This window comes from Camelina sativa, chromosome 11 (assembly GCF_000633955.1).
Source record: "Camelina sativa cultivar DH55 chromosome 11, Cs, whole genome shotgun sequence".
Classification (NCBI taxonomy): domain Eukaryota; kingdom Viridiplantae; phylum Streptophyta; class Magnoliopsida; order Brassicales; family Brassicaceae; genus Camelina; species Camelina sativa.
Window position 1 is genome coordinate 35,948,651 of NC_025695.1, and position 13,304 is coordinate 35,961,954.

Below are 13,304 nucleotides of genomic sequence, written 5' to 3' on the forward strand. Positions count from 1 at the left end.
CACACGGCCGAGTGCTTGGTCGAGTGGGTGGTCGAGTGGACTTCCGGACCTTGATTCTTCAGCTCCAAATCCCTTGTTTCCTTCTCTTGACAGCTCCAATCTGCTTCAGCATCACTTCCATGCTCTTTAGGATCCAAAATCACCTGTTTATGCAAGAAACTATGCAAATGCAATGCAAATCTACTCTAATGCATAAACAGTTCTAAAACTATGCAATGTTGGACAAATGAGATAGAAAATCATGCAAAAGATGTGAATATACTAAGGGAAAACAGGGCAAAATATATGAACATCACTTAGCGAGGTGTCTCCATTGCCAAAGTTAAAGATCACTCTAATCAATATAAGTACGGTGGGGTTTGTTACTCCCTCCGGAACTAACATATGAGGACCTTAGCGTGGAATTGTTAAGAGGCGAGAGCTAAAGAGACTTCTCGTCGATTGGGAGAGATGCGTTGAATGTACTCACCAAGAATGATAAGACGTTTCTGCAATCTTTGCAAGTTGATTTAGCATTTGACAACCTCCAAACTGTTGAGCGTGAAGGTACAAGTGGAGGGTTAGCCCTTTTCTATTCAAAGGACTATCGGGTTAAGTTCTTGTTGTTAGATGATCGATTGACCGACATTGAAACAATCATTAATGGAAACTGAGTTTTTATAACATTTATCTATGGTGAACCTATTCTCGCAAATCGTGGATATGTGTGGGAACGACTAATGCATATCGGAGTTACCAGATCCGAGCCCTGGTTTATTACTGGGGATTTCAACGAAATAACTGGGAATCATGAAAAAAGAGGGGAAAAAAAGAGATCGGAATCTTCCTTTTTACCATTTCATGTTATGATTGATTCATGTGGATTAAGCAATTTTTCTTTCAAAGGAAATCAATTTTCATGGATTGGTCAACGGTCAAATGGTAAGATTCGGTGTCACTTGGATAGAGCCATAGGAAACGAAGAGTGGCACAATATCTTTTCCCACACTAATGTAGAGTACTTGAAGATGTGGGGTTCAGACCATCGTCCTCTCCTCGCATCAATACTAACACGTCCAAAAAAGTTTTTGAGAAGGTTTATGTTTGACAAGAGGTGGATTGATAAGCCAGGCCTCAAAGAGGCGGTGTTAGATGGATGGGGAGGTGATGATATTTTGGTCGAACGATCCATCATGAAAAAAATCCAGAATTGCAAACGAGCTATCTCCATCTGGAAGAAAAATAATCAAACAAATTCGGAAAAATTGATTAAGGATCTCCAAGAAAAGATTGATGAAACCTATGAAGATTGGAGTATGGGTTATTACAGAAGAAGGAATATAAAAAGTAGCGGTGGAGTACTTCAGTAACCTCTTTTCATCCTCGAATGCGAGCGATCCTACAGTGGGAATTAAGGATGTTCCTACTTTGTTCACACCTGATATGAACGAGCATCTCACGAAAGAAATCTCCGGGAAAGGCTCCAGGTCCAGATGGGATGATTGCATTATTCTTCCAAAAAATTTGGGAAACAATAAAAGGCGATCTAACTATGATGGTGAAGAATTTCTTTAGCTCTGGAATCTTTGATGGCAAGCTAAATGAAACAAATATATGTTTAATTCCGAAAGGAGAATGACCTCGTGAAATGTCAAAATTCCGCCTTATTAGCCTGTGTAATTTGAGCTATAAGGTGATATAAAAATTTTTGAGCTTACGTCTCAAGAGGTTTTTACCGAAACTTATATCCGAGACCCAATCTGCCTTTGTAGCAGGAAGATTAATCACAGATAATATCCTCATCGCTCAAAAAAATTTCCACGCCCTCCGTTCTAACCAGGCCAACCGTAAGAAATTCATGGCAATTTAGACGGACATGAGTAAAGCTTATGATAGTGTGGAATGAAATTTCCTAAAAGCTTTGATGGAAAAAATGGGATTTGATCAAAAATAGGTGGGTTGGATAATGCAATGCATTACTTCCGTCTCCTACTGCATTTTGATCAATGGGGAGCCCAAGGGACGGATTAGGCCAACACGTGGGATTCGTCAAGGGGACCCGATCTCTCCGTATCAATTTATACTTTGTACTGAGGCCCTAATCGCTCAGATTAGGAATGCCGAAAGAGAGGAGAAGATTCAGGGTTTACGTATCTCGAACGCAAGCCCACGAGTTTCCCACTTACTTTTGGCAGACAATAGTTTATTCTTTTGTAAAGCTGATCCTCAGCAATGCAAGGAAATTATCGATATAATTCGCTTTAATGGCGAGGCATCCAGACAAGAAATCAATTTCTCTAAATCTTCCATCATGTTTGGAACCGAGGCCCTGTCCCATGTACGACAAGAGATCAAATCTATTGTTGGAATATCACAAGAAGGAGACATGGATACATACTTAGGTCTCCCTGAGAAGATTTATGGGTCAAAAGCACAAGTCTTTGCATTCGTAAGGGATATACTCCATAAGAGGGAGATACTTTTGATATTATAGTCCATTAGAGATACAAGTATCCAATTGACCTTCATATGGTTGGAGGAGCATGTTGGCAGCAAAACATGTTCTCTCGTACGAAATCCGTAAGAACATAAGTTCGGGGTTCAACACATGCATCTGGACTGAACCGTGGATCCCAGATACTTCAGCGCAGCCGCCTGAAACATGGTTCTTTTGGTGGTATGGTGATGAATATGATGATGAATGATGGATGAACAGGCGGATGCAAGGTGTTTCAATTACCCTTATGTAGTTGTAGCATAAAGGATGTCAAACCATAATGAGTGTGATGCAAGCAATCAGGATGTGAATACTCATTTAAGTGAAGCAAAATATGATGACTGATTTTTACGAACAACCTCATGATGATTATGAAATGCAGATTGTAAAGCTACTAAAACAGGATACTAAATGCAAAGTAAACAATAAAACAAAGCAGTAATGATACTAAATAGGAACAGAAATTATACTAATGCAAGACAAGTAATGAAACAGGATTAAACAGAAATGAAATGGATGCAACAGAAATGAAACTAGAAATGAAACAGGAAATGAAACAGAACATAAACAAGAACTCTGGAAGGAGCTCGAGCAAGCACTCGATCGGATAGGGCAAATAATGAAAACAGAGCAAACAAAAAGCAGTTAACAATACTCAACAGGGAAATCAATAAACAAGAAAGGTCCTAAGGATGGATTCATGGGCTGGACTCAAGCTATGGTTATCTAAATTGGTCAACAAACCTCAGTCAACAATGAGCTACCTCTAGACAATGATCTTCTAATACATGTTAATCCATTCTCATTACAATAACAATCAAGCCAAGATACTTCTTAGACCCAGTTCTCACTAGCTATTACATATCAAAGCAGACATTAAACAACCAGATCATCAATGTCAAAAATCATAGTAAACATCTAATCTCTTAGCATGCTTCATGATAATCTCTAGTGTTAGCCTTATCTAACAACTTAGACATTGGTGTGATGCTAAGAAGCTTAAGATCTACCCTTACTCTCTCAGTATAAGAATAACATAGAGTGTATCTAACCCAGAAGAGATATTAAGCAATCAATCTTGACCAATCTCAACAACCATAACCCTTATCCATCCTAATCCATCCTCAAGATCCTAAACCACTACTCACAATCACAAAACATGATGAACAAAGTTATAAACCCAGAAATCAATAAAACTTGCATTATTAGAAAGATGAGATGAAGATCTACAATATTGAAGAAATCAAACTCAAATTCTTAATACTTAGAAAGTTATGGAACCAACAAGTATCAAAGATATCTTAGAAATATGCAAAAGTGGCTAGAGAATCTAAAACAAAAGAAAACATAAAGTAGATAATACCCAAAAGGGGTAAATACTAGGTTTACAGATTTTATCTAAAATTGGCTCTCTCTTCTTTTTTTTTTGTGGCTGCAGGGTACAAGCCTTTATATAGGAGAGAGGGGGAAACCCTAAAAGTATCTAGAAGACAAAATGGAGGGTCGTCGGTCAACCCGACCAGGTGCTCGGTCGAGTGCTTGGTCGAATGGCCTCTTCTTCTGCTTCTTCCAGCCGGTCGAGTCCTTCTCCGCACACCGTCGAGTGTCTGGTCGAGTGGGCAGTCGAGTGGACTTCCGAGATTGGTTTCTTTTGCTCTAACTCCTTGATTTGATAGATCAAATCCTTCTCAACATCCTTCCATGCTCCTTAGGATCCAAATTCACCTGTTTATGGAAGAAACTATACAAATGCAATGCAATTCTACTCTAATGCATAAACAGTCCTAAAGCTACTCAATAATGGCTAAATGTGCTAATAGATCATGCAAAAGATGTGAATATACTAAGGTAAAACATGGTGAAATATACGAACATTAACACTCCCAAACTTAGTCTTTGCTTGCCCACAAGCAAATGAACAAGACATAAGTAGGAGAGTGAGGTTTGAAAGTGGGATCTCAGCTCCTAAAGCTTGCTAATAAACTAGCTAGAATCAATGTCCAAGTTACTAGTACTATGATGCAAGTTGAGTGAGCTGTACTTAAAGATTTAGACAAGCCTATTACAACCTTTACTTATTTAAGCCTTAGATATCCACATGCATTCAAATCAACATTTCCTTTAACATTCATTAAACAAGAACATGAATCAATCTTAATCTTATGCAATGCTTAAACTCATTTGGCTTGGTAATAAAGGCTTAGAGACAATGATGGTCTCTCTTTAGAGTGGGGCTTATCAATATCAAGGTTCTCTCATAAAAATGAATTGAGCTTTAGAAGAAGGCTAAAGGTAAGAACACTTAGACACATACAAGAACAAAACCTTGTCTACCCAAAAGTAACCAAAGTGTTTGATCCTATCACTCTAACCCCAAATGATCCTAGTTCTACCCTTTATCTTCATCTTTTCTCAAATACCCTTTTTTTTCTTTTGTTTTTAAGCCTTAGGAGAGGTTTCTTATTTGAATCATCTAGTGGAATGGGGATTCTTTCTTATTTGCTATGGTTCCCTTTTCTTCTTAATATTTAAGACATAAAAGCTTTTTGCTAGACTCTTCTTTTCTTTCTTTCTTTTCCTTGACTAGAACCATCTTTAACAATCTCATACTTCCCATTTCTTTTTTATTGGAGCTTAAATTTACTTAAACACATTCCCCTCCTAAAGACTATAACCTTTTATTTCTTTCTTTCTCTTTTCTAATTCTAAACAACCAAGTCCCAAACCCAACAATTAAACCACCTAGTCTTATCTAGTTTGAAAATTGAACACTAGAATACACAAGGCAATATTCTTGTCAGCTCAAACCTAATACTTTCTACCAAACTCAATCCCAAAAAGGCCTTACACACTGATAACTCTCTAATTTACATGTTTTTAGCATCCTTTTTTGTCCATATTTTGCATTATTCATACCCTTAACTTAGCATTTTTAGGTCATTAACTGTAGAAATTCACTTTTAGGCCATTTAGGGTGTTGCATTTTTGAATTTGCATATTTTGGATGAAAAAGGTGCTTAGGAGCCTAAAATGGGGGAAAACAAGGACAAACCCGAAGATGTACCCGAAGGAGCCATGGAGCTGGAAGAACAAGTCCGAACTCCAACACGATCAAGGAGGATCCAAGAGCATGAAGACCAACCCGAAAATCTACCTGAAGACTAACTCGACCTCATCCTCGTGTACCCCATCGAGTAGACCCTCGGGCAGGTCTGGGAAGCTAGGTCAAAGGGGTTTCCATATATAAACCCCTCCTCTTCTTCCTCACAAACGAGTACGCCGCAGACCCTCGAACCGGAGAGCAAGAGCTTCTGTGAGAGAACTGAGCGACTCAAATACTTTTCCCTTTTGTTTTAGATTTTTTTTCATAACTTTTTATTATTTTCTTTAGATTTCTATTTTGTACTCTTATCCCTCTACTTTATCGTTTAATATAATGCAATTTTTGTTTATATTTGCTTTGATGTTTCCTACTATGATTTCCGAGTAGTGTAGTGAAGTTTCTAGGGATGGGATATATGATTTTGTGTTCTTGATCGGTTAGGATGTCTTAGTTGATTGTATATGTTTAATAGATTTCCTTCTAGATTGGTGTTCTTAATGTTGTCAACAAACCGAGAGGGTGAGATTAGATCTAAGGTGTTTTATCACCGAGAGGTGTAGATGAGATGCTTGAATCAACCAATGCTAGAGGTTTACTCACTTAGCCTAAGAGATTAGATGAGTAAGGGGTGTACTGACAATAATGAATCGGATCTTAATGCCTGCTTGGTCATGTTTCTCCAACGAGAGTGTTTTAACAAGATTTTAGAGATTCATTGTCTAGGAAATATTTGCTTGAGGCATGTAAGACATCTGTACTGGTTAGGAATACTTAGTGTTCGATTACCCCATCCTTAGAAGCTTTCGTATTTTAATTGCTTGCATTTCTATTCATCACTTGATCCCTTACCCGAACAGGTATACGATCACCTGTTTCGAGTAACCCCTCGAGTTGTTCATACCTTCTTTGATTACTCGATCATCCCACCCGATCCTGTACTCGAATGCTTTCATCGAGTGCTTAGGTCGTGTGGTTCCTTGTTTATATTCTTTTCTTTTATTATTTTAGGATTGTTAGACAAAACCTCATTATTGCTTGGCTTGACTTGCATTGTTCTGATTGCATCCTTCCTGCTAGCAATAAACAACCATTGGATTGATAACCCTTTGTACTACAACTGCATAGGGAATTGATACCCTGGGTGAAAAACCTGTTATCAATTTGGCGTTGTTGCCATTTGGTTGAATTTAAGTTTGCTACGTTTCGGATTTCAGCACTTGCTAGATCAAGTTCTCCTATCTACATTGGTTCAGAATCTGACTTGTTTGCTTTCATTTTTGTTTGTTTTGCATTTCAGGTTCAACCTGAGTACCCACCCTACCCGTCACTCGATCACCTGGATCGAGTTGACCCTCTTGTACACCCTTGGTCACCTACTTGTGCATGCAAACACGATCCAAAGGTAGCCGCAACTTGAGTCCATTCATCAACAACATCGACAGACCAAGGTTACTTCGTCAACAACAAGTTCCACAACCGCAACCACCCACAATTGAGGAGACAATGAATGATCAAAACGGTCCACCAGCTCCTCAAGCAAGGACCAACATAGGAGCAGGGGATGCTCCATCTACTCACACTCGAAGGAATGGCATTGTGCCACCTGCTGTCCAGAACAACAATTTCGAGATCGAGAGTAGTCTCATCCAGATGATACAAAGCAACAAGTTTCATGGATTGCCAATGGAGGACCCATTGGATCATCTGGATGAATTTGATAGGCTATGTAGCCTCACCAAGATAAATGGAGTTAGTGAGGATGGATTCAAACTCATGCTTTTCCCATTCTCTTTAGGCGACAAAGCACACATCTTGGAGAAATCACTCCCCAAGGAGTCCATCACCACCTGGGAAGCGTGCAAGAAGGCGTTTTTGGCCAAATTATTCTCCAACTCCAGAACCGCAAGGCTGCAAAATGACATTTTCAGCTTTGTTCAGAAGAACAATGAAACATTTAGTGAAGCTTGGGAACGTTTTAAGGGATACACTACCTGATGTCCTCATCATGGCTTTAGCAATGCTTCATTGCTGAGTACACTTTACAGAGGAGTGGTCCCCAAGATACGGATGTTGCTGGACACCACAAGCAATGGTAACTTCCTCAACAAGGATGTTGATGAAGGTTGGGTCCTAGTGGAGAACTTGGCTCAATCTGATGGGCATTATAATGAGGAATACGATCGTACTGTGCGATCTACATGAGAGGAAGATGCGAAGTACAAGAGGGACATGAAAGCCCTCAATGACAAGCTCGATAAGCTCCTCAAACAACAGCAGCATGTTCATGCAATATCCGAGGAAGAGCAGTTTCTACAACAAGTAGGGGAGACTGTACAGATAGAGGATGTTAACTACATCAACAACCAGGGAGGTTACAACAAAGGGTACAACAACTACATGCCGAATCCAGGCTTGTCCTACCGAAACCTGATGCATAGCCCAATGCTTCCATCTAGTTCATCATGGGTGGAATTGATATCACTGATGCACACAATCCTATCCAATCATAAGACCGACACGATACACATTAATACAAGATTCGATGATCTCGCCTACCGTCTATCCGCCAACTTCAAATAACTACATAACAAGTTTGATGACTTGGGATCTCGAAATTGGCTTCCACCTCAAAAAGCCCTACGGAGTCTGCACACGCAATAGCCCTACGGAGTGGACGACAACTACCACCTCGAACGGCACCACTGAACATGACTGAGGACAACAATGATTAAGATGGGGAGGATCTCCGTGAACTGGCCACTTCTACTGAACCACCAAGCCACTCCCCAGAACAACCCGACCACACTACTCGAATAGATGATCGGGTTGATACTCCGGTAACTCCGTCTCCTACAGGCAAACTGGGAGGAGAGAAACAGAAAGAAAGAAAATTCATCCCTCCACCCTACAAGCCACCATTGCCATTCCCTGGATGATTTCACAAGGAACTTCTGGAGAAGTACAAGGCATTGTTCCAGAAACAAATGCAAGAACTCGAACTCCGCATGCCTCTAATGGACGCTTTCACCCTAATACCTCCTTACCAGAAATTCCTGAAGGATGCAGTGATGGAGCGGATCAAGCAAGTACAAGGGTTAGTCATACTCAATCATGAGTGCAGTGCCATAATCCAGAGGACTGCAGCACCTAAGAAGCTAAGTCACCCAGGATCGTTTACCTTACCTTGCTCGATCGGACCATTGAAGTTCGAAAGATGCCTTTGCAATTTGGGGGCATCTGTTAGCCTGATGCCACTAACTGTAGCCAAACGTCTTGGATTCGAGAAATTCAAGCCTACCGACGTTCAACTGGTTCTAGCAGATCGAACAACGAGGTTGCCAAGCGGAGTTTTGGAAGACTTGTCGGTCAAGGTAGGGTCAGTAGATGTACCAACCGACTTCGTGGTTTTGGAAATGGATGTGGAGCCAAGGGATCCGCTTATCTTAGGACGACCATTCTTAGCCACTGCAGGGGCAATGATTGATGTAAGAAATGGGAAGATCGATCTGAAGCTCGGGGAAGACCTCACTATGCAGTTTGACATTCGGGAAACTATGAAAAGCCTACAATAGCTGGTCAAACCTTCTGGATAGAGGAGTTAGAAAAACTGCGGGAGGAGGCATTTGAGGAGATTGCAATCGGAGATTGCAATCGGAGATTGCTTACAAACAGCACTGATAAATGGTAATAAAGAGGGATTCGTGCATCAAGAAACGGAGCTCTACAAGGAGCTGCTTGATACTTATCAAAAATTCATCGAACCAGAACTAAGTGAGGACATGAGGGAAGCTGAAATAGAGGGAGTGATGCTTGACAACAGAAGTTCGGACAAGTCAGTAGTCACCTCCTACGTCATGTCGTGCAGTTTCTCAACACCAGCCCACCCGGACGCTAACACGATCGCCCCATCGAGTAGGATGATCGAGCAAAACCTCGAGCAACAACTCCAAACCACTGATGATTGGTCCGAGTCTAAAGCGTCTAAAGTGGAACTCAAACCTCTTCCATCTGGGCTAAGGTACGCTTTCTTAGGACCTAATTCAACCTATCAAGTGATCGTTAATTCTAGACTGCCTGAAACTATAGGAGAGCAATAGGCTATACTCTAGATGATATCAAGGGTATATCCCCTGATCTCTGCACCCACCGGATAAACCTGGAGGATGAATCATACTCTAGTGTAGAACCTCAACGTCGGCTAAACCCGAACTTGAAAGAAGTGGTGAAAAAGGAAATTCTGAAGTTTCTTGATGCTGGAGTTATCTACTCCATCTCTGATAGCACTTGGGTGTCCACGGTGCACTGCATCCCGAAGTAAGGAGGAATCATCGTCGTCAAAAACGAGAAAGACAAGCTAATTCCCACAAGGACGATAACCGGTCATTGAATGTGTATTGACTATAGGAAGCTTAACGCGGCCTCGAGGAAGGATCATTTCCCCCTGCCTTTCATCGACCAGATGCTGGAACGACTCGCTAAACACCTGTACTATTGCTTCCTTGATGGGTATAGTGGATTTTTCCAAATACCCCTACACCCTGTTGACCAGGAGAAAATGACATGCACTTGCCCTTATGGCACTTTTGCCTATAAGAGGATGCCTTTTGGCCTGTGCAACGCTCATGCAACTTTCCAAAGGTGCATGACATTCATCTTCTCGGATTTAATCGAAGAAACGGTGGAGGTTTTCATGGATGACATTTCAGTATATGGAGCTTCTTTCTCGTCCTGTCTGTCAAACCTCTGCAAGGTGCTGAAAAGGTGTGAAGAAACCAACCTAGTGTTAAACTGGGAAAAGTGACACTTTATGGTCCAGAAGGGAATAGTTTTTGGGCACAAGATCTCAGAAAAGGGTATAGAGGTCGACAAGGCTAAGATCGAGGTAATGGTTCAGCTGCAACCTCCTAAATCGGTGAGAGATGTCAGGAGCTTTTTAGGGCACACAGGGTTCTACAGGCGATTCATTAAAGACTTCTCTAAGATCGCATGACCATTGACGCGGCTCCTTTGCAAGGAAGCAGAGTTTATTGTCGACAAGGACTGTTTAGCCGCCTTCAACAAGATAAATGAGGCTTTGGTGAGCGCGCCAATAGTTCAAGCACCTAACTGGGACTATCCCTTCTAGATTATGTGTGACACGTCAGATTATGCTATGGGAGTAGTACTGGGTCAAAGGTAGATAAAAAGCTCCATTTGATCTACTACGCCAGCAGAACCATGGACGATGCCCAGACAAGGTATGCGACAACTGAAAAGGAGCTCCTTGCTGTGGTTTTCGCGTTTGAGAAGTTCAGAAGCTACTTACTCGGTTCGAAGGTGATTGTCTACACGGACCATGTTGCCATGCGGTACATTTACTCAAAAAAAGACACCAAACCTAGGCTCCTCAGATGGATCCTTCTTCTGCAAGAATTTGACATAGAGATCCTGGAAAAAAAGGAATTGAAAACGGGGTAGTAGACCATCTGTCCAGAATGAGAATCAAAGATCCACTCCCAGTAGACAACTCAATGCTCGAAGAAAGACTGATGCACATTGCCTTCTTGGAATAAATGAGCCACACGATCGGACACACGATAGCTTACTCGACTCCTGAATCAACCAGATCAATCGATTTGATGGCAATCGAGTCTGCTGAGCTACCATGGTACTCAGATTTCGTGAGCTACATGGTGTGCGGGGAAATTCCTAAGGACTATGACACTCATAGAAAGAAGAAGTTCTTCAGGGATGTCAACAACTACTACTGGGATGAACCTTATCTTTACAAAAAAGGAACGGATGGCCTGTTCAGACGGTGTATAGCAGAGGAGGAAGTCCGAGGAGTATTAGAGCACTGTCATGGATCCGCCTATGGAGGACATTTTGCCACCTTCAAAACAGTCCAAAAGATACTCCAAGCTGGTCTTTGGTGGCCAACCATGTTCAAGGACGCACAGCTCTTCATAGCAAAATGTGATTCATGCCAGAAGATGGGTTACATAGGTCGAAGAAATGAAATGCCTCAGCAGCCAATCTTAGAAGTCGAAGTTTTCGATGTCTTGGGAATAGATTTCATGGGACCTTTCAACCCACTCTCAAATGGAAATATGTACATCCTAGTGGCAGTTGACTATGTCTCGAAATGGGTAGAAGCAATCGCCAGCCCGACAAATGATCACAAGGTCGTAATGAAGATGTTCAAAAACATCATTTTCCCGAGATTTAGAATCTCAAGAGTAGTGATCAGTGATGGAGGAACCCACTTCATTAACAGGGTTTTCGATGGCTTGTTGAGAAAGCACGAAGTCAAGTATAAAGTCGCAACAACTTATCACCCACAAACCAGTGGAGAAGTTGAAGTAAGCAACAAACAGATCAAACCGATATTAGCCAGAATCGTGGGAATCACAAAAAAGGATTGGGCATTCAAGCTGAATGATGCGTTATGGGCTTACAGGACCGCTTATAAAACACCGATTGGGTGAACCCCTTTCCAGCTTCTTTACGGAAAAAACTGTCACCTTCCGGTCGAGGTTGAATACAAAACAATGGGGCGACCAAGCTGCTGAATTTAGACATAAACACTGCTCAAGAGAAGAGAGCAATGGATCTCCACGAACTCGATGAGATACGGCTGGAGGCTTATGATAATTCAAGGACCTACAAGGAAAGAACCAAAGCTTTTCATGACAAGAAGATCCGGCACAAGGATTTGAAAGCTGGAGACAAAGTCCTTTTGTTCAACTCAAAGCTTCGGCTATTCCCTGGGAAGCTCAAGTCAAGATGGTCAGGACCCTTCGAAATTAAAGAGGTTCTGCCCTATGGAGCGGTGACTTTGCTAGGTAAGGATGAGACTAAATTTACTGTGAATGGGCAGAGAGTGAAGAAATACATGGAAAATGAGAGCACAGAGGTGGGATCATCTCTGCGTCTCGTCGATCCCGTGCCAATCTGAGATGAACTTAAAGTCAAGCTTGGAGACTATAAACAAGCTCACTTGGGAGGAAATCCCAAAGGCAGGTTTGTAAATATAATTTACAGTTTAAAGTCTTTTCTCTCTTAAGTCATTTTGCCCTACCTNTCATATAGGATTGTTGCATACGCATCTTAGGGGACAATGATTAAAACTATCTTGTTTAAAATCAATCCTTAAGATTGAAGCTATAGCCCTTAGTCACAGTTCTNCCGATGAGCTACGCGATACCCCCCTCGATCAACCCCTCGGATGCTGGTCCGACANCTAGATCAATCTTTGGAAAAAAAATGAAAAATCTTTGCTTAGAACCTTGTTTCTTTTGAATGCTTCCTCCACTTGCTTGAACATTGGAACATCTCTATATTATTGGACTTAATTTGAAATTAAATTGTCTTGCTTATGGAATTTGAATACTTGCTCATGGTAACTATAAATACGGGTTAGCACTCCAATTCACGAATCTTTTTCGTTTAACCCGATTTGTTTTTCCTACCCATGAACCCAAACCTTTCTTTCAAACCTTGTTGTGAATTGTTGAATGAGGCCTTTTTCATTGTGCTATAGGTTGTGAAACCTTGAGAGTATTGAGAACGACAAAGAACTGCCTCTTGATTTAGCTAAGTTAGAATTTGAACTAGCTAATAGATTCGGTTTTGAAAGGTAGGTGGTTAGTATGTTTATTTGGGGTTGGGTTGAGGAATAAAAAAAAGAAGTCCCTAAGGTTAGAATCAATTAGCTCTAAGTCTCTAAGTAAAAAAAAAAAAAAA

The 13,304-nt window shown here is 41.1% G+C and overlaps 2 protein-coding genes across 2 annotated transcripts; both read left to right on the top strand.

Annotated features, from left to right (window-relative positions):
* LOC104728664 lies at positions 8,564-9,151 on the top strand. The gene has a single exon (XM_010447619.1). The coding sequence runs from the start codon at positions 8,564-8,566 to the stop codon at positions 9,149-9,151; it is 588 nt and encodes a 195-aa protein (XP_010445921.1).
* Positions 12,166-12,516, top strand: LOC104728665. The gene has a single exon (XM_010447621.1). The coding sequence runs from the start codon at positions 12,166-12,168 to the stop codon at positions 12,514-12,516; it is 351 nt and encodes a 116-aa protein (XP_010445923.1).

Coding starts and splice junctions, on each gene's coding strand:
- LOC104728664 (XM_010447619.1), top strand. CDS start 8,564: ATGCAAGAACTCGAACTCCGCATGCCTCTAATGGACGCTTTCACCCTA.
- LOC104728665 (XM_010447621.1), top strand. CDS start 12,166: ATGGATCTCCACGAACTCGATGAGATACGGCTGGAGGCTTATGATAAT.